Source organism: Cydia amplana, chromosome 4 (genome assembly GCF_948474715.1).
Source record: "Cydia amplana chromosome 4, ilCydAmpl1.1, whole genome shotgun sequence".
NCBI lineage: Eukaryota > Metazoa > Arthropoda > Insecta > Lepidoptera > Tortricidae > Cydia > Cydia amplana.
In genome coordinates this window covers 17,235,073-17,258,029 of record NC_086072.1, presented here as the reverse complement: position 1 = coordinate 17,258,029, position 22,957 = coordinate 17,235,073, and the positions used below count along the sequence as shown (strand labels likewise).

General features: G+C 37.7%; 1 protein-coding gene across 1 annotated transcript in view; it reads right to left on the bottom strand.

Annotated features, from left to right (window-relative positions):
- Window positions 1-211: 211 nt before the first annotated feature.
- LOC134647324 (tyrosine-protein kinase Dnt) overlaps window positions 212-22,957 on the bottom strand; it is a 62,348-nt gene continuing 39,602 nt past the window's right edge. The window contains exons 5-13 of the mRNA XM_063501629.1: window positions 13,467-13,653; window positions 7,489-7,616; window positions 6,883-6,998; window positions 2,720-2,897; window positions 2,161-2,323; window positions 1,532-1,675; window positions 1,050-1,209; window positions 671-807; window positions 212-366 (exon numbers count right to left, since the gene is read on the bottom strand). Coding sequence (XP_063357699.1) covers window positions 255-366; window positions 671-807; window positions 1,050-1,209; window positions 1,532-1,675; window positions 2,161-2,323; window positions 2,720-2,897; window positions 6,883-6,998; window positions 7,489-7,616; window positions 13,467-13,653 — 1,325 coding nt within the window. The 3' untranslated portion in view covers window positions 212-254. The remainder of the gene's footprint in view (window positions 367-670; window positions 808-1,049; window positions 1,210-1,531; window positions 1,676-2,160; window positions 2,324-2,719; window positions 2,898-6,882; window positions 6,999-7,488; window positions 7,617-13,466; window positions 13,654-22,957) is intronic.

Here is a 22,957-nt window from a genome sequence, read left to right as displayed (position 1 = left end):
ATCTTTGGTTTTACCTAACGATTTTATGTTCCATCTACTTAGCTGACTTTAAGATTCTTTGGCAGGCACTTTGGGTTTAGTAAGTATACGAAAAATAGTGCCGAGTGATTTGAATTGACTATAAAATTCCAAAAGTTAAACGGCTCGGATAAATCAAAAGTTTAAATGCATATTCATCAAAGCTACTTATTTAAAACAGAATAAAGCAGTGACATGGTCAAACAAAAGATGTTAATAAAGGTCCTGAACAAAAGTTAGATGTACGTGCTAAGTGCTTGTCTGAAGTCATGGAGGGCCGCCAAAAGCTGAGGTGCTGTCGGTCGCGCTGATGCAGAAGTGGTCCAACACCAGGACATTAGGCCATACCTGATTTAAAAAATCTTCTGTTACTTCCTTAAAGTGACTAATGCTTAAGACGAATTAATAAGTATCATCATCATCATCTCCTTGCCGATTTCGGTCACAGCGACTGCGTTCTACCGCTCAAAGCGTCGCTGGTGCGCTCTCAGGAGACTGACATAGCCAAATTTTGCAGGTAATAATAATATAATCCTAATATTATTTATGTAGTCCTTCTCGCCATCTTCGACAAAGAAGATAATAACATCTTTCATTTTAATATAGTAATGTCCTTTTAGCTTTATTCATTATTTGTTCCTTGTGTACTTACAGTTCATCTGGACAGTTATGTGGCTGAGATGGCCGATAGCCTCCGCTGAGGAATGCTCCAACATCAGCAGCATCCAATTCTGCTAATGGAGAAGCACCAAGAGTTGCCAGCTCCCATAGCGTTATCCCTAACGCCCACTGACAACATAAAATAGTAGTTCACAACAATTGCTAGCTTTTTATTATTCCGAATTTATTTCTAATGAACCTATTCTTATTCCTACTCTTTGAAAGCAATTGGCCCGCCTTTTTTTGGTTTTCACTTGAACACTGGACAGGTTGAACTTGGCGCTCTTTGTCACATCTCTAACTTTTGTGATGAATCTTTTCTGAAGTGTTCACATTCTTACACATCCACACCACACATTCTCACATCTTACCACATCAGAAGCTGTTGTGTACTGGTTCTGCAGAAGAGATTCTGGCGCCATCCATTTCACTGGTCTGTTCTCGTTATCTCCAAGACAGTGGTATTCATCAGGGAATAGATCCCTGGATAGGCCATTGTCGGTCACCTTCAGTCTCAATTTTTCATCCACTCTAAAAATAAAATATCTGGTAAAAGGTCAAAAATATGTATATAAATGGTCTCGGCAAATGTCCGATTAAATAATAGAAATACGTACCTATGATAAAATTATTCCTAGAATTCGCATAACATATATTATTTATAAAATGTTGACGCATTTAACAACGAAAAACCCGTTCAATTCAGCAAATGCACTTGTGAATGCGGGAAGTTCCAAACGTATGTGTTAAAAGCATTGAAACAGTGGTAATGATTCCTCTTGCTGGACACAAGTTTTGTTAGACTACTCGTTATTTTTATCAGTTAATTAGCTAGTAAAACATTTCAACTCACACACAATTCCTCGCAGCGACGTCAGCGTGTACGAAACGTTGGACGTGTAAGTAAGACAGGCCGCAAGCCACTTGTGCACCAAGCTCTACTAACTCCCGCGTCGCTGGTGCTGCCTGGTGGCCTAAGCGACATGATGTTAGGAACCTGGTAGAAGCATGGACAAGAGTGAGCAACATATAATTTGAGAAAATGAGAACTCAAAAAATCCACGTATCACGTATATATCATTATGTATAACGATTAATTAATATGACTGTCGATCACTAGGCACTTTCTGCATGACTGATCAAATTTTTGGTGGTGAGGCATATACAGAGTTTATTGCATTGCGCTTCCTACATTATTGCACGAATCGCAATACACGAGTAGGTACAGTGACCATATTTTTTGTTTTTGATGGATAAGAATGTCAATTTTTTTAAGTAAGTACCCTTTTTTTTTCAAAACGTTGTTGTACTGCTGATCTACAATGACATATTTCAAATATGGCTAACGGTCCAAAAATGACCCTAGTATATTCAAATGAACATCAGTACTTCTGTCTTAGACAAATACTGAGACAACTTTAAGTCGTTAACGATGAAACTGACAGAAACTGTCGAAGATAATCAACATCAAGGATCACTTACCTTTTAAGATTAGAAGAGTGAGAAGCGCAGCAATATACTAAAAGAGGTTTCCGTGCTTCTTCAGCACAGGCTGCCATTGGTGCTAGTACGTTATTATGAACCAGGCCACATAATCTTAGGCCTTCGGCGACGAGCAGGGCTGCTTGCATGGCCGATGCTGCTTCTGAACAGTATAAGCGAATATATATTTTGATGAAAGTATTATACAGTTGCTTACATATCTATTAGGGTTCAGTGATGGATAAAGTAAAAACAATTAAGCTCAGCAGCTCTTCAGGTTTTACGGAAATTAAGACAATACAGGAACTAGAAACACCTTTTAAAATAAATAAGGACAAGTGGAGGACGGAATCGTGGTACAAAAGTAGAAATCAAACTCAAAACTATATTTTGAAAATCATCTTAGTGAAATTTCCGAAAATTAAAAAAGTGCCATCCCAACTTATCCTACCTACCCTTTTATACTTATCGATTTTTATGACATTGGAATTTTATGTTCAGATTAATAGTGATGTCAAAATGATAATAATTTCAATCAATAGCATTACTATAAGCTCACCTGACACTGTTTTAACTAAGACTTCTTCATACGTATCCCCTCGTTTGTATACCCCCTTATACACTCTTCCAAACGTCCCCTCATGAACCAGGATCTCAAGACGAATGTTCGAACGAGGTGTTGTCAGAATCCGGAGCTGCTCCGCCGGGTCTGTGATGCGATCCTTGGTTATTGTGGTCTGAAAATGGGTACCTGATTATAGGGACGGACAAATGGGTGTTTGGCTGTAGGGGAAGTTCTGATCACCGTCTGGAAGCTCTTTACGTCATTACTTGGAAAACGCTTCAAAGTAGCTAGCAGTTTTTTAAATTTTACAGTTTGCATTTATACACAATGACAGTCAATATAAATCCATACGTCTGCCTATTAAAAGCATTAATGACTAAGAGACATTGATGCTCAAATGTCAACGTATATTATAATGCTTCATTCTTAATTTCGAACTCGGTGTTCTTGCTCAGGAGTTGAATCGAATTTACTTGTGTCAGTGTTAATATGTAGGTAAATTTTGTGAAGACAGTGCTGATAAAAATAATACCTACTATTCCAGCAATTGAATATAATTTTAAAGTTATAATTTGTTTACAGAAAAATATTACAGTAAAATGTTAACGCAACTTATTGTAGCTTAAAACGCCATGCTGCTATCTATAGCCATCGTTTTTAATCTAGCCCTATTATACCTGTGCACCGTTGCAGATATAAATCTATACACACAGTTGTGAAGTCTGAACCCAGTTGGCAGGTGCTCGGGCATATAATTTCATTGAGCGCCGAGCGAACGCTAACGCTAATCGAGTTTACTGCTAGATTGGAAAAGGTCTTCCAATCCATAGCTCTGCAATGTAAAACATTACATGTTGATGGTTTTACGTTTAACGTGCATCGAAGCTAAAGGTGCAGTTACGTTATATAAATATTTGAATATGTCGATCATACCTAAAGGAGAAACATTAACTCCCCTAAGCCTAAAAGCTTGTGTCCTTTAGAAAATACATGTGCAAAATAGTATATTTTTATACTTTCAACAAAAATGGAAACAGCTTAGCACCAGACACCTAAAAAAACACATTAAATAAATTTAAAAAGCACACAAGGGTTAACAACGCATGTTATGCTCTATCAAAGTATCGGTAGCAAAATTAAATTAACACCTTATTATTTAATATTTATTTCATCAAACCTTTTACCGGGATTTGAAGAAAGTGTTAAATTTAAATTTGAAACGTTTTCTGTTGCCTATACTTTTATTTTTATGAACTCAATCAAATAACTGTGAAACTTAATTAACAAAGTATAAACAGCAATTTTCCTCAGAAGCCGGACAAAACTGCAAACTGCAATTAATCTCAGCGTCTCAAAGACACTATCCGGAGCAAATTCATTAAGATTGACTCCAAACCAACAGCTCCAAGGATCTTTGTGCATTGTTGATACCCCCTATTTGCATTCCGGATTCGTTAACCCTCCCCCGCTAAAGAGCACTAATTCATGTTTCCTGGAGGTATCCAGCGGCGCGGGAAATTTACGGACAAAAGGGGATCGCAAATTAAAAACTCTGGCTAGGGCCTAATAATGACAAACCTTCTGCTGGAAGTGGCTAGTCATAGCCACTAATAATAACCGAAAAACCAAACAATCCGGTTTGAAGGCGAAAGATCAAATGATGAATCCTTCAAATATACGAGTAGGTACAACTCGAACTGCATTTTGAACTGCATTCTTCCAAATAAATAAAGATCTTTTATCATTTAAGACAAAACAGGAGCTGAGATTTAAATATTTTAGGTAAATATACCCGTCTCGCTAACGGAAGCGGCTCCTAAACTAGTGCGACAATGACAAGGCGAAAAATCCTGCGTAAATATCTCAAAAATCGAGGTTTCGTACTCGACTGTTTCCTCCTCCAAAACTTCGGTTCAAAGATCTTTATTTCTCAATAGAATTGTAACAATTCACTTATATGAGAAACTTATAATTATATGGATTTAACTAACTACTAAACTAAAAACTAAACTTATAATTATACTTAACCAATCGTAACCTGGAAATCTAAATGATTATGAAATTATCTGTGTCGGACCGTTTTGCTTTTTTGGCTAATTGACATCAGTTTTGAATACCACGCCTCTCATTGCGGTATAGTCAATTAGGCAATTTTGGCCATTTTTGAAGGGCTCTAGTGCCTTAAAAAATAAAAATATTAAAAAAAGCAAAACGGTCCGACACAGATATTGACAATATTAATCTGTGTTGAAAAAATAATTGCTCTAGCTTCAAAACCCACGGAGGAAACAGTCGAGTACGTTTGTATGGAGAAATGACCACTCCTGTTGGCTCTTAAAGAGAATTACGATATTTTGAATGTCAAATAGGATATTTCCCATATTTCATTTGCTTACGAAAAGACCTGCTTTATACTCGTATACGGATAAATGTTATTTTTTTATTTTCTCCCCTAAAGGTTGATCAACTGACACCTTATTTGTTGCACCATAAACTAGTGGTTAAAAGCCAGGATAGGGCAGAATCACAATTATGTATATGTGAAGAGCAAACTACCTGAGCTTTGAGCTGTCTTAAAAAGTTTTATTTTATTTGGAGACATCAAACGAGAGTTCTCTTTAAGTCTCTAAGTAATTAAAGATCAAGAACACAACAGCTTGAACACGAACGCAGAACATGGATTAGTTAAGAAGCTTACAAACAATAATTTCGGCTTTTGTACACCTGTTTACAACTTAAGACAATTCAATTTAACTTCACTATACAACAGTAAGTTTTGATTAAAACAATACTTCAACTCCTAGTTCCGCACATCAAACGACAGGCAACTTTGCCGCTTCTAGTTGAAGTTCTCTTCAATTCTGTGAACATTGCTAATTGTATTACGTTTGTATTACCTGCAGACAGGATAACTCGTCTTAAATTGGATTCTTAATGAGGTGAAGGAGTTTTATTCGGATGGAATAAAAAAGTTGGACAATTTACGTTGCAGTGTACAGCGTCAGTTATTGCGTGATGTAGGTGAAGCTTTTACCTACTCTAGGCAAACTACAGCAATGAGAAAACTGTGGACATTTTGTGACGATACAGTCACCTGCAATAATATATTACACAACGAAGGCCGCAAAAATATCTGATACGATCTTATTTGTAGAGCCATAAGAGCGTGTCATATATTTTTGCGGCCTTCGAAGAGTAGGTAACATATTATTGCAGGAGCCTTGCGGTCTTCCTGTGCCAAAGTATTAACGTGTTTTATGAAGATTATGAACAAGGATGCTACCTACTTTTGCTTTGTTCAGTCGGTTTCATTTTTTTTTACATAGTGTTAACCAAGGCAAAGATAGTGTTTTTAGACATATTTAGGTTGAAAATTTTGACTGAAAGGTGAGTTGTAAGAAGAAAATATATCGAGTTAAATGTACCGTACTCGATGAACCGTCGTCATAAAGATATTTGCAAGATAATTATGAATTCATCAAACGATTATGAAGATCACTGTGTTGACAGGTTAAGCGGCAAGATCCTTCAACGTTAACAAGCTTATTCTCAGGAGCTTCCGTGACCTTACTCATCAGCTACCCTGTCATGGTCGCGCCTATTAAAAGGCAACGCAAGATAAAGCCCACACTTTATGACACTCTGTACCATGAGTTTTAATTATCTTTTACTACACTAACTTCGTAATTTTGTAAACAAACAATTGGGTCAAATTATTCACCATTCAACAAGTGAACTGTACGGCGTCATTTTTTTGTTGACCAGTTTGACCAGACCTAATTGACTATTTATATTTTTTGAAAAAAGTATTTTTATTGCATTACAAAAATTGATAGTAGGGCTAAGATGGTCGGCTCTTTATCATTTGTCACCATGCCTGTCACGTTCTAACAAATATGTAATTGAGAAAGTGACGCATGGCAAGACAGGTGATAAAAATGCGAGCGTGATAATGTTACAGAATGAATTACGTGTTGTGTTACAACCTTGCAGACTACGGCTGTAAACAAGCATCACAAACTATCAAGTGATATATTTAATATAAGACGACGACAATTTCCCAACTGAGTTGCCCCATAAGCATAACTTCTCTGCCCTACTTCAACCTATTAAATGCAAAGTGGATTGAACTCTAAAACTATTAATAATGAAATCACCTGCGAGACGTGCGTGAGATTAGAGGCCGCGTAGTAGGACACCCGGGACTCCGGTTTCGCGTACACGTGCTCTCCGATGTGGGTCGTCGCGTACGGTGATGGTGATCTTCTGCTGCCTGATTATTAATGAAAACGTCATATTGTTATGGATAAATTGAATAAATTTATTAAAAGGATTATTGTGATACTTGAAAGTAGACACACTAATAAATTCAAAATTAAAAAAAAATGATGTAGGTACAGTAAGCTGCAGAGATAACAGAATTTCCCTCCCTTGCATAGAAAATTAACTGCAGGGAGGGTCATCTCAGCAGCTTACTGTAGGTACATGTTAGGTATAGTATTAGTATTAGTATACATACTACAAGGAAATTTTAACCCTTTAATTTTATAGGTAAACGAAATCCAGCGGCAGTAGCATGGTCGCATTTTTTTCGCCTGTCGCCGTGACACATTTTAACAAGTATGTAAGTGCGAAAGTGACAGACATGGTGACAGGCGATAAAAATGGAACCATGCTGCGCCCGCAGGTGCCAATCTAGCTTGCATGACGGCTTGGTAAATACTACATGTACTTGCAAATGTGTTATTATGAATAATACGTACCAAACGGAAATTTATGTATGCTCGCTATTGTTGCATAAGACCCGGTGGAGCTCGGTGGTCTACCAAGGGTGTCCAATCGTAGAAGAACGTTTTGATGACTGCCATAGGCTGCTGTAGTGTATGATGTACTGTGGAAATAGTTTCTGTTAAAATAAATACCGATGCGACCTTTAAGAAAAGTCTAATCGTTCAAGAAACGAGCGTATTCCCATCTTACGGCCGGCAGCGTTTATATTCAGCCCCTTTGGTGTTGCGGGTGTCTATGGGCGACGGTAATCGCTTACCACCAGGCGTTTCGTCTGCACGTTTTTCTTTATGACATAGGAGTATATGCTATACTTAAAGAAAAAAAATCGGGAATATTGAAATACCTACGTCACTAAAACTATAGTACCTCTGTGAGCTGTGGAACTCGCGGACCCAGCCCCATTACGAAAACTTTTCAACAACTGATGTGATTAAAAATACTATTATGCAACCGTTGTTTAAGAGAAGTCAAAAAAGGCGAGTGGCGTGAGCAACAATTTGAGGCGAAGCCGAAAATTGTTAATAAAGACGCCACGAGTATTTTTTAACTCAGTTAAACAACGTTGCATACAATACTTTTTCTACGACCAAGCACTTTGAAATAAAATTTAAAATTTAACAAATATTTTTAATTCAATAAGTAGCAAAAATGGAGGGTACGGGCGGGTAAAGAATGTGAGCTGAAAGAAGATAAACCTATCATTATTTAAAAAATAAATCCGCACCGTCAAACTCCGCATCACATCATCAAATTAATTAATCAGTTAACCCCACTTCTGCGGCTGAACCTGCCTACGCGCAGTCTAAATCTCCATAATAATTAAACTCGGATTGAGTAGGTATCTATCGCCGCCACACCATCCATCAGCAGAGACAGGGGTCGACCTATATACGATCTATGAACTAAATATGGAGCTTTTGAATGGATACGTTAATATTTTTGTATTATAAAGCTTTGTTTTTTGCCTTTGTGAAGCTACGGTGAAAAGGAAAAACAATTGGTTGCATTTAGAATGATATCAGATAATTAGGTATATCGGAGCTGCCGAGGTACTCAATAATATCTTAACACGCACTCTAACGCATTGAAAACAGAGGCGTGTTCCGTTATTTGTGAGCACCAAAGCCGCTCCGATATATCTGATGGCGACTTTACCTACGATTGTAAAAATTGTTTGCTTATATTACCTATTTATATTTGTATAAGCTATAGAACCGAAGCAGACCAGCAAATTGTGGATAAAACTTATATACAATTACCAATAACACTAAAGACATACATATGTAAATACAGACTCTAAGCAACAAATGCAATCTGTTTGTTATACAGAAAAACTAAAGTACGAAAAATGCGCAACACATAAACACGTGTATTTCTACTGACGATTTGTCGTGTATTGATTTAAAAAGTCGAAAAGCTTTCATACCTACTCTAGAAGAAACTGTGAAAACAATTCAGCAACAATGCTTATTGTAACAATACGAAATAATTATACCTACTTTTATTTAATAAGTTAAAACTCCTTTTAGGTATTTGCGAGTTATAGACTACGTACATAGAGAAAAACATATTTTTAGCAACACATTTAAAGCAACATATTTAAATAAGGAACATATTTTAAGCAACATATTTAAAGTCACAGCTACGTCAATGCTCAGTGATTCCAATAAGACCATCGATTTCGGCTTATGATTACTTTCGTTTCATATGTAATTGAAGATCGGCCTACGCCGAAATTGCTACTCAGATAATCCATACTCGAATGAAATTTATTCATGTACATGTAAAATATATAAATACCTTTAAAACTCATATAAATTATCCATTTCGATACGGTTCCCGTTATCTTGTTCAGTGGTTCGGATAACTCGGACTCGTTTATTCGTGTAGTTGTTGTTTGGATTATTTTGACGAGCGTAAATTAACTTGAAAATTTTCGTAGGTAGTCTGTAGAGATTGCTATTGGGCTGGGTCGGTTTTTGTTATGTGTTCCTTAATATTAACTCACATTAAAATGACTACGTCTCAAAACTGGTTACGTAAGTATAAGGTATATCCCAGCCTACGTACAGTTTTGGAATAGTTTTTCCACCTCAGCAGCTCGAACAAGGGTACTTTGATTCTTAAAAACAGTGAGCAAAATGCGATTTTGCTCACTGAGTGAGACAAAATGACATTCAAGTGACCTTTATAGTCAAATGTCATTTCAACATGCGGGGTCTAATAAAAGTTCGAAATACTTGGGTTCTATTATCTCTGTCCCTTTCACACTGTTAGCAAAAAGAAACAGACAAAAAAAAGTTAAAACGACATTCAACGGTATATTCACGGTTTATAATAGACCCCCGAAAAACTTCAGACCGCATCGTTCCAAACCACGTACAAGTATGAATTCTTAATAGTTAATTATTAATAAAAATAAAGTTTAAGATTTGATAAAAACTGATAAAATACTATATTTTAGGTATTTTATGTACAATTAAAATAATGAACTCAAAAAATACACAGATCAATTAATTAAACGCAAAATTAATTATTTTACTTTTAAGAATTTCTACCATAGTTGACAAATAGTACGTATCCGCAATTCGGACCGTATCTTACAAAGATTTTTTTTACAAAAAAAAGTTGTTGATTCAAGTGTCAGTTAATGTTTGTTATTTCTATACTATTTTACTGGAATTAATTATTAAGTTTTGTTTTTGTGTTCCATTGCGGTAATTAAACTTAATTGTTTGTATTTCTTAAGAAAACATGAGTGCAGGTATTAAGTGATGAAGAAGGATTACATTTTTCAAGTTGTCTAATAGGTATGTTCTCACTGCTCAGGTGAAAAATGTTGTGTACTACACGAGATCAAACTTATTTACATCTCGTGCGCTTTTGAGTCCCTTACTACGCTCAAGATTCTAAATTAGAATCTTTCTATTATAGAATATTTCGCTTGCACGGGACTCAAAATAAGCACTCGAAGAAATATCAAACTTTGATCACTTGTTGTACAAATAACTATTAGGTAACTAAAGAAACGAGTAAAATTCTGCCACCAATTCGAAAAGTCACAGAAAGTTTAGATTTTTGATAACCGTTAAGGTCAAATAAATTAAATATACTAAAAAAATATCAAGAGAGACAACGGCACGTGGAGGATAAGGAGGAATGCCGAAATCGAGGAGTTGGTGGCCGGACCCAATATCATCGGCGAAATGAAATCCCACAGACTCGCTGGTTCGGTCACCTATTGAGAATGGGAAAGGACCGAGCTGCCAAGAGGGCGTACCTGGGAAGACCGACTGGTGGCCGCCCGGTGGGTCGGCCAGATACCGCTGGGGAGACAGTGTGGAAGCGGATCTGCATCATCTTCAAGCCGATAATTGGCAGGAAACGGCGCAGGATCGGGAAAAGTGGTGTGCTCTCGTTTCGGAGGCCAAGATCTTCTTTGGGTCGCTGAGCCGTAATAGTTAGTTAGTTAGTTAAAATATTAACACTCATTCATCTTTCTTACGAGTATAGTAAAATAAATACACTATAAAAGCCAAATTTTAGGCATGTTCAAAGGCAAATCGTTACCTTATTATAATGTCTAAAAACGATTGTGACTCCTTCGTTATACACCAAAATTTTAGATTTAATTGCCTATTAGAGCGGCATAATTTCGTAACGACAGGCAATTTAACTCCGAATATGTAATAACCTAAAAAGGAATTAACTTTGCCCACTTTTGAATAATCTTCGGGATTTCATTTAATATCCATCTAAAGTTTCAAGTAAACCAATTTCTGGCATTGTTTGTTTTCTAGTTATAAGCAAGTTTGCGCATGGGAGCACAATTGAGTTTTATTTCAATCTCGCGGAAAAATATCGAGGAAAAGTGGAATTGTTCGATGAAAATGATATTCCTTCTTCAGTAAATGTATACGCTTGTATTAAGGTTATGGTAATAAACAGGATTTTGTTCATATTTTTGTCTGGGGTGAATTTCAGCCAACTGATAACGAATGAAAAGTAAAAATTTCGATTGTTAGTACCTAAATTTTTTAGTCCGTTAAACGTTCTACGGCACAAATAGCTTAATACATTTTAACATTTGCTAGGAAAAACTTAAGCAGATAACACCAACAATAAAGTGGTATTAATAGGTTGGTAGGTAGTAGTAGACAGTAAATAATTCTGTGTCGAAAATTGTATAAAAGATTATGTTATTTACCTGGCCCATGGGTAGAAACATACAATAAAAGAAAATATATTTATTATATCAATTTAGTAGTGACTTTTGTTTACATAGTTAGCAAGTTCCATAGAATGTCAGTTTACAAACTATAAGGTAAACGTACTGGTGCTCGACGCGGTCCCATTACATGTCATCTTGAAACTTAAGTCATTTTCAATAGAGGTGACAGCAGGGTGTCATCTATATTACCATGTCGAGCACTAGTACGTTTACCTTAATAGTATACTGTATGGTCTGGAATAGTTGTAATGCACGTACTTTGACCGATATTTGCTACGATTCGTAGCGTAGCGCTACGAAATGAGCAGCGCCGTGAATTGAAGATTCTGCCGTATTCGAACTTCAAGATATTCACAAGAGACGACTCGTACTAGTTCTCTTTTGCAGCGCAATTCGGGCAACCACTGTCACTTTTACGATAGATCGTGTTAGATATCTATTAGATGTAAATTAGATCTCTAAGTAATATCTTGTGGAAATCGTTCAAGAGTATCTCCAGAATCGCGGAAATGTCAAATTTGACAGGTTACATATCGTTATCGTATCTTGGCGATGTTTAAAAGATATCTATTACAAAATCTGAATCGGGCCCAGAGATAGGTAGCATACACAGAAATTACTTATGATGTGAATGTGACCTATATTATAGTAGCATAACAATTTTTGAAATTATGTGATATGATGGCTCCAGGTTCTCATCAATATAAAATGAGTGTGTCAAAAGCTAATTTTGTTGCAAAAAAAAACAGTTTATGTACCTACCTACCTACATGAAAATAAGAGTAAAATAAAACAAAACTGTGTCACAATAAATTCAAATAAAAGCAATGTCCATAAAACGAACTGGAAATGACAAAAGCTCGAATATAAACGTTTATGGGTTTATTACGACTCTGTTCGGCATTGTGACTATAAACAAATTGAACAATAAAATTTGATGAAAAGCGATGTAATTGAAACTAAATGGTTTTTTTTTATTTCTTCATTGTCCAGCACACATATTATTCTGAAGGAAGTTTAGATTTTATAACTAAGTGATACATATGTTAAACTCTTTCGTGCGCTAAAATATTGGAAACGTGTATACGTACACATCACGCAAGCGGTATACCGTCTTTCATAAGGATCTGCATATAACAACGCTAACGTTCACTCGCACGTTACACACACGCATCCGGTGTGCACAGGCCTTTACATTTATGGCGTTAGCATAAACGCCTGTCAAATCTCACAAGCCTTTGATAATCTTTGGTCCCATCTGTCATTTTGACCCTTGGAGGATACAACTAAACGGAGTAGCCATTAACAGGCTTTCCCCTCTGTCGAAAATAGGCGGCCAACGGTCATACACAATGTATGGACTGACGTTTATCTGACATGGCTATTTTTACGTTACGCATACATTTGACGTTCCCCTCCCCCGCAAAAATCGGCAGACTGTTTTGTACAGAAAATTACAGACATGGCGTCTCCGTTTGATTATATCCTCCAAGTTTTGACGGAAAAACGAAATTTTACAAAGGTTTGCTATGTTTTTCGAATATAGTTAGACCAAGATAAGTCTGCGACGATTTTGATAGCACACGCAGTACAAGTGTTATTTACACGTCATAATTTCATAGAAGTTTGACGTTTAAAATAACACTTACACTGCGTGTTCTATCAAAACCGTTGCAGACTTATATTGGTCTACCTCTAGCGAGCTTATTATAAACTTACTGTATAGAATCATGATGGCGCGCCTTCCCGCCCCGTCGGTAAAGCGTGCCCGCCGCGGCCGCCGCCGCCAGCAGGGCCAGCGCTGCCGCCGCGCAGCCGCCGGCAGCGAAGGCCACGCCGCTGGAGCCACGGGCAGCGTCGCCGGCCAGCATGGCTGTCTCGTTGTGGGTGACTACTGTTGACAGACCTGGGGGAGAGATGCAGATATAAAGTTTCAACTAACAGACGTAACTAATAGAAGTAGCGAATAAAATATCTTTTATTGGTGGGTAGTGAGAGAGGTATTTATAAAGCGAAGTCTCATTCACTACGGTTATACTGATTGATACGCTATGCCTATCTTCTAGAGCACACACTTTAGATCACGTTATTTGCAGAGGAGGAATACGAGTATTGTCTAAGACCTTTCCACTGACGCGTGGATGGATGGTGATTACAACGAATGCTAATTGGTTAACTCCCGCACGATTTCACTCATCTCCGCAACAGTGGAATTGCAGCGTTACAGTGGAAAGCGGTAAGCATCCGGTAAAGTAAATTATATTCCGAAACCATTAAATTTCTTTTATAATAAAATAAAATAAAATAAAGCCTTTATTGCCATGTAACTACATAGTTAAAACATACTTAAACACATGAAATAAATACAATATAAACAGTTATATAACAATGTAATAGTTATAGTTTTTGTAAGTGAGTGTCACATGGCCCCAGTTAGGGTAAAGGCCTCCTCCATCAGTTTCCATTGTTTCCTATCCTGCGCTTTCAAGATCCAGTCTCTACTAGCTTTCTTTTGAATTTCGTCTATCCAGCGTTCTTTTGGCTTCCCTCTGCTCCTCTTACCAGTGGGGCCCATCCACTCGGTTACCCGTATCGTGTCCCGCCCATCGCCATTTTAATCGTAGTGCGTGTTGTCCGGCGTCTATCAGTTTGGTTTTCTTTTACAAATTTCTTTTACATGACGTATAATCCTAATTGGGCAGTAAGTAATAATCAGAATTTAAAAGAATAGTTCTTCGAAATATATACCACTAGTTCAATCACTGATATAAGAAACGCGTGCTGTCCTTTTCTAAAGGTTCCCCGTAAGTCACGTTTTCAATCAACAGCATGAGAATTGCCTCGGACCGATAATTACAAATTTAATTGAACTACACAATCAATTTCATTATTTTCATTGAATTTTATCATTTTAGTTATTACGCGATCTCAGAATCATAAATTTTACTTCATTATAAAATCACTTCCGTCCGCTTAAGGTCGCAAGGAGCCATTCAAAATTTCCCACGCTCCAAAATAACTTTTCGCGACTAAATTTTCATTATTTAAAAGGATATTAGAAACTGAATCACTTTATGGAAGCAATTTGAAAGTAATCATTTCGCTGGAGCGAAAATCTTGACACCAATTTTTTAAGTACAGTTTCGAAGTTAGATTTCGTAAAGCGTTTAAGAAAGTTATTTTCTTGTTTAGCCCTTTATGTGGGTTTTAAACACTTCCGTCGAAGTTTTTTGTGAGGTTTTTATTTACGTAATATAGTGCCATGGAAGATGGGTCGGCCGCTGGTTTGGGACGCAACCTGTGCTGATACCCTAGCGCTGTCCCATCTCCATGGCACTGCAGTTAAGGCTGGCTCGGCTGCCAATTCGGCCGAGGTCCTCAAGCGGCGCAAATATGCAACCATAAACAGTGGTTGCATATTTGAGCCGTTTGGGGTTGAGACCATGGGGCCTTGGGGGGAAAGCGCTCACAGAGTCTTTAAAGAATGTAGCCACAGGTTGGTGGGATTGACACGTGACCAGAGGGCTGGGTCATATCTAGCACAGCGGATCAGCATTGCCATACAACGTGGCAATGCTGCCAGCCTTCTGGGCACGCTGCCAATGGACGGCGATTTGGGCCAAATTTTTTATCTATAGTTTATTTTTATGCTTAGTTTTTAATTCTAGTTTTTAATTTTAGGTTGCAACATAAAGTAGGTATGTTGTAGTAGGTATGAACGACAGAATTGAATATTAACTGAAAGTGTTTGAATGCCAATAACCTAAAACAGGATCAAGCCTTGATATACGAATTTATATCATGGTTAATTGTCCTATACTCAAATTCGAGCTTCCTAACTCAAAAACGAGTACTAATGGCCAATTTTTTTGACATTTACTTACAAAATTTTCGAAGTACTTATATCTTTTATAATAACAAGCGTGTAAAAAGAAACATAAAATTTACAAGTCAAATAAAAGCACAATAGAACAATCGATACTTCGTTGTAAACACATTAAGGAGGGGTGCGTCCCTTAAAGTCTTCGCCACAGTAATAATACTATGCACAGTAAGTCAGCTCCCATTTAATGAGATATTTTATAACCTGATCTTCACGAGTTTTGGATTTATTTAAACCAAAACAGCAGATCATTTCATTAGTGAATTTTGAAAAGGATTTTTCGTCTAAACACCTCTGAAAAACCTAATTACAAGCAAAACGTATGAAAACCAATTAGTTTTTTTAGCAAAACTTCCGAGGTCTCAAATTCAGTTAAAATGTATCAATTAGTTAAATTAGTTATTTTAGGCTGTTTCACCCACATGACCCACATGAAAAAAACGAGACAACTGACTTTTAATTCACCGAAATTGACTCCGTTTTGACGTTACGGTGAAACACAAAGAAAAAACATACATGCATAAATGAAGTAGGTATTAGATTCATAAGTCTTATAGGTAACCCTACCCAGAGTATTGTATAAAAAAAACCCTTGGCAGCAGAATATGGCTTTTCATAATTATGTGTGATTTTATGCCAAAAGTTCTTATAGGTATTTACAGTAAGTAAATGTCATGCTGATAGAATTAGTTTAGTGTGTTCACTGTTCACGTCTTCATCCCTCTGGAAGTCTGGATACACTCGGAGGATAGAATGCGAGGGAGTGATTTGTGGAGTGTATAAAATTGGCCGTTTTGATAAATGCCTTAAGGAGTACTTGAAAATTGAAACCTTTAATATTGTCGAGTTCTTCTTTATTGGAAACTAGCTGTGCCCGCGGCTCCGCCCGCGTGGAATTCGGTCTGTGTCAGTAAGCTAATTCATCCCTAATTTCTCTTTCTCTCCCCTGGAGGTGGAACTTGAAGTAAAGTTGACAGATGGATACGATTAGCGGACTGAAGTCCAGATAAAATATTTTACAATTAGGTAGGTACTTACCACTAAACAAAACTACACTCCAAAACCAATAGTTTTTTTCGCCCTTATTCCAATATTAGACGTGATTTAAACGACACAGAGTTATAGTAGGTGTATAACGGACCCCTGCGTGGGCAGGCGCGATGTGTAGCCAACGCGCCCAATGAGGTGAAGGGGTGATTTCCCCAAGAGTCGGGTCCGAGTCCGGACGGCCGCTGGCGAGGTTGCGGAAGAGTACTTCGGCGTTCCTGGGACCTCGCCTTATAGCAGCGAGGCGGCAACAGAGGGGTTTTAGTGGGTAAACCTGGGGTCTCATTAGCTCACAACAGGGAGTCCCACATAACCATCCCGGCCCGTCCCCGCGCCGGGTGGTATGCTTAAAGCATTTCCCCTCTTAAAAAAAAAAAGGTGTATAACGGACAATACAGTACTACTTTTGTATTTTTACGTTCTTGAGTGTACCTATCCAAAACATGTCCATAGCAAATATCATCCAATTCTGTCCTCCAGTCAAATCATTCTGAGCATGAAAAATTAAGATTTATACACATAGAAATCCATACTTCCTAACAAACTTTCGAATTTAGGTCTAATATTATATTAGTTAGAAGTAAGATTACAGGAAAGGAGAATATTATAAATATCAAAAACTTGAGGCCGAGTATTTACACTTTATTTACAGTTATGTTTATGTATGCACAACTAAATATCTACATATATGTATGTACCGGGGATTACTTTTAACAGTGTAAAAAAATGTTTAATTATAAATTGGCCTAAGTCGTAGTCGCTTGGTAGGGTGCCCAGAATGCCATCTTTATTAAAGTAGGGCTTAACCCTTAAAATCGTATAAAAAACGCGAGCGCAGCGAGCGCGAATTTTTTTTGATAGAAAAAAAATTGAGAGATGGGAGTAATGTTGTCAGGGACACAGCCGCAATGGTTTACGTGAAACGTTGGTGTGGATATCTAATGCGAAGGCCGAAGGCCGAGCTCCGCGTAGGGCCAAAGGCCCGAAGCGTCCAGGATGTAAGTGTTTAAGTCGTAGTAGTAGTCGCTCGATAGGGTGCCCAGAATGCCACCTTTATCAAATTAGGCTTAACCTTTAAAATCGTATTAAAAACGCGAGCGTAGCGAGCGCGAATTTTTTTTGATAGAAAAAAAATTAGAGAGGCTATGTCAGGGACATAGCCGCAGTGGTTTACGTGAAATTTTGGTGTGGATATCTAATGCGAAAGCCGAAGGCCGAGCTCCGCGTAGGGCCAAAGGCCCGAAGCGTCCAGGATGTCAGTGCTTAAGTCGTAGTAGTAGTCGCTCGGTAGGGTGCCCAGAATGCCATCTTTATCAGATTAGGCTTAACCTTTAAAATTGTATTAAAAACGCGAGCGTAGCGAGCGCGAATTTTTTTTGATAGAAAAAAAATTAGAGAGGCTATGTCAGGGACATAGTCGCAGTGGTTTACGTGAAATTTTGGTGTGGATATCTAATGCGAAAGCCGAAGGCCGAGCCATGTAGGGCCGAAGGCCCGAAGCGTCCAGGATGCCAGTGCTTAATCACAGAACAATGGTATCAGTGTCTAAATGCGAAAGCCGAAGGCCGAGCTCCGCTTAGAGCCGAAGGCCCGAAGTGTCAGTCGTAGTAGTAGTCGCTCGGTAGGGTGCCTAGAATGCCACCTTTATCAAAGTAGGCTTAACCTTAAAAGTTAAAAACGCGAGCGTAGCGAGCGCGAATTTTTTTGATAGAAAAAATTGAGAGAGGCTATGTCAGGGACACCGCCGCAATGGTTGAATTTTGGTGTGGATATCTAATGCGAAAGCCGAAGGCCGAGCTCCGCGTAGGGCCGAAGGCCCGAAGCGTCCTGGATGTCAGTGCTTAATCACAGAACAATAGTATAACTGTCTAAGTGCGAAGGCCCAAGGCCGAGCTCCGCGTAGGGAGGAAGGCCCGAAGCGTCCAGGCTGTCAGTGCTTAAACACAGAACAATAGTATTAATGTAGGTTAATGTGTGTGCTGGGCTCTCCAGTACCCGCTGATGCACCGCAGTACTTACCGTCGAGCGCGTCTGTCGTGCGAATCCGCTGAGCGGTCAACCGTTCTTCGCACTGCGTGAACGTCTCCGATTCTTCCTCAGATTCCTGAGACCGTGCTACCTTGTAACCTCAATACGTTGCGAGAATTTCGCGAAAAATTAGTTTTTTTCGGATAGGTATGGTAACGCGTTTAAAATGCAAGTCCCAAATTGTTTGACATTTACAATTACTTAATACCTATTTAAAAACTTTCGCGTTTCGAACACATATTAACTCACATTTATAGACCTATCTCGAAATTTATTTTATTACCTTTATTTACCGACGTTTCGACACAGGTTTCACTGGTCATGGTCGCGGCTAACTGATGTCCCAACAAAATGTCAAAACAGAGATTTGTGCAACTACCCGACGAAAAGTGTATGAAAAAGTTTGGGGTAGACATCATATTTTCAAACCACCCACTTCACATAATGTTAATTATTGTCAATAAACCCGCGATAGACCCGTCTATAAATGTGATTTAATATGTATTTGCAAAGACGTTTGACATTGACTAAGAAAAATGTTGTTTTTTTTACAAAGTACATTCACAAAAAAAAAGTGTGCACCACTTTCTTAAGTTAGCGCCATAAGATTCAGGTGCAAACATAACTTAATTGAGTGTAGTGGCCACCCCCCCTTTTAGGGGTTGAATTTTTCTAGCCTAAAATAGGGCCTGGGAGTTTCTTGACAGATTAGTAAAGTTTGCATCAAAATCCGTTCAGCCGTTTTCACGTGATGCGCGGTCAAATAAACAGACAAACAGATAAACAGATAAACAGATAAACAGACAAACAGACAAAAATTCTAAAAACTGTTGGAACGTGTTCTGTTATCGATTCTAAGTATCCCCAACCAACTTTTTTTCGAATATCTTCCATGTACAGACTTTCGACCCTCTTCAGCTTTATTATATGTATAGATTTACCGACGTTTCGACACAGGTTTCACTGGTCATGGTCGCGGCTAACTGATGTCCCAACAAAATGTCAAAACAGAGATTTGTGCAACTACCCGACGAAAAGTGTATGAAAAAGTTTGGGGTAGACATCATATTTTCAAACCACCCACTTCACATAATGTTAATTATTGTCAATAAACCCGCGATAGACCCGTCTATAAATGTGATTTAATATGTATTTGCAAAGACGTTTGACATTGACTAAGAAAAATGTTGTTTTTTTTACAAAGTACATTCACAAAAAAAAAGTGTGCACCACTTTCTTAAGTTAGCGCCATAAGATTCAGGTGCAAACATAACTTAATTGAGTGTAGTGGCCACCCCCCCTTTTAGGGGTTGAATTTTTCTAGCCTAAAATAGGGCCTGGGAGTTTCTTGACAGATTAGTAAAGTTTGCATCAAAATCCGTTCAGCCGTTTTCACGTGATGCGCGGTCAAATAAACAGACAAACAGATAAACAGATAAACAGACAAACAGACAAAAATTCTAAAAACTGTTGGAACGTGTTCTGTTATCGATTCTAAGTATCCCCAACCAACTTTTTTTCGAATATCTTCCATGTACAGACTTTCGACCCTCTTCAGCTTTATTATATGTATAGATGTGACGCCCAGGGTGCCTGTTTTGATTGTTTTTAATAAACCTAGAAAATAATAGAACACGGAATAAGGGGAGACCGGGTAGACTTGCCCTGGTCGGAGACTTGAACCATTTTATTTAAGAAGTGCCACAACGGGAGACTTGAGTCTCCCATGTGGGCAAGTCTCCCGGTTTCCCCCTACCTAATGACATAGAGGAGGTTAGAGAGAGGAAAAATAGAGGTACGGAACCTTCGACCCGATGCACATTGGACGTTTTTTAATATATAGACACATTGAACCTCAAAACATAACGATAGGCACGTGAAAAAGTTCAATATCCTCGCTCAAACTAATATACGATGATATACATGGATAATATTACCTCTTGATTCTTAATTAAAATGTCTGGAGCTAGTATCAATATCTCAAAGAGCGTTGTCGTTGACATTTAATAACGTGCTAAATAACACTCGAAAGCTCTCATGTTACTTAAAAATGTCCTTGCAATTTCAACCTTATATTAGATGACATATAGTACTTATTTCAGTATACAGAAATTTCTTTTAGCGACCTGATGTAAGTCATCGTTCATCCTACCTGTTTCGTTCTAACTCCGTTGTGAAGGACGTATTTTCGTTAAAATATATTGGCGCTTAAGACCTTTTGTCGAGTTATTATTTAGCCATTTCGCTCCCCTGCAAAGTTTTTCTATTATCCTTAATATTTCATTTAGTGGGATTCGTATTCGCGGAAAGGATTTTGGATGAACGTATTAGTTCGAGATTGCCTTTGGTTTTTCAGATTTGTTCTTGATATACGACATCTTTTTCATTTTAACTTTATTTCCAAATATAATATTTTCAAGTTAATCTACCGTTTTTACACGCATCTTTTTTTTCATTTAAATAAATTAGGGGGTTAAAATATAGGCCAAGGTTATAGATATTAGTCAGTGGCGGTAGCCTAGGGATTATAAGATTTATAAGACACACTTACAAAGAGACACAAGTTATTCATGATTGACAGATGTCAAAAAAAAACATAATTATTATTAAAAATATGTAGGTCATAAAAAAAACTACTTACTTCGTAAAGTTATAAATACTCTGTAGGTCGGTTATCGGATTCTTCATCGAAAATAGCTTTTCTTATACATAACATAAATAACTGACATTTTTCTGATGGTTATATACTGACCAAACTATTTATAATATGAAAAGCCTCGAGGCAACGTGTGTACCCGTCAGGTTCAAGGCCGGAGAACTATGGCCGTTCGTTATATGTGACAATTTGATTAGGGATCGCTGTGGGAACTTGAAGATAAAATAATATCTTATATGTATCTTACAAATTATGACTATAGCTCTAGTTACAAAGTTTAGTTATTGCTTTATTGTCTAGAGTTGGGTAGGCTACTGTGTAAATTTGTAAAGCAACTTTGAGTTATGTATCACTACATAGTGTAAAAACAAAGTCGCTTCCCGCTGTCTGTCTGTTCCTATGTATACTTAGATCTTTAAAACTACGCAACGGAGTTTATTGCGGTTTTAAAAAAATATGTATAGAGTGATTCAAGAGGAAGGTTTATGTATAATTTGTTAACCCCCGCGCCGCGAAGCCGGGGCGGGTCGCTAGTTCCATATAAAAAGTAGCTTCTGCCCGCGACTTCGTTTGTATAGAATAAGTACTGCCATATCTCACTCTATAGTAAATTCCACCCCTCTTTTCAATCCCGGGATAATTTCTGGGATAAAATATATTTCTATAAGTACTTATCCTTTCCCAGCACCCAAATTAAGTTTCATTTTGCATCAGACCAAAGTACCAGATTTTTTACGAAGATTGCAGGCCGAAGAGGTGACAGACAGACAGAGTTACTTTAGAATGTACTATAATACAAAGGATAACTCGTCTAGTTTTCATTTTATCCTTGTTCTTTACTTATAACAATTACTTTTAAAGCAACACGAGAATTTTGCCGAAAAACGTCCAAGTCAGCTGTCGGCCTTATATATGCTGTGAAATATTTTGCGGCAGACTCAGTTTTATTCACAGCTAAAAAACATGAAAGATCACCCCACTCGGAAAAACATACCGGATGCAAAATGACTCATCCCGTGCCAACATCGCCAAATGCTTCCTTATTTGACAAATAAAACACCACATATATCTCACAGAACGACGAAACTTCGATAGTGGTACAGAATAATGTAGCAGGTACCGTAAAATGGGGTGAGTAGGGTCAAAACTGAAATTCAAACGTCGATAACATTTTATTTTTACACATGAAAACTGAATGGTGTATATAATAAGTGTTCCGGACGTTTGTATTTTAGTTTTTATTTTATTTTGGGTAGTCCCATTTCATAACTTTGACGATAAAGAGGAAAACCCACCTCACCCCGTAGTACCTCGTATTTGGGGTGAGAGGGGTTTTCATACAAAGGTAATTTTGGAAGATTGTTGGATCGATTTTTTTTATTATGCGTATTACTATAGCTCCATTTTAAATTGGAATACATTATTTTTGTAGCAGTAGGCTCAAAATCCCTTCTCACCCCCTCACAAACCTTCTCTCCCCATTAATAACCCACCTCTCCCCGCGAAACCTACTCACCCCGTTTTACGGTACCCAATTTGTCAAGTAAACTGACTAGACAATAATGCAAGTAAAAAGTTATAGTTCCTTAGGAACGC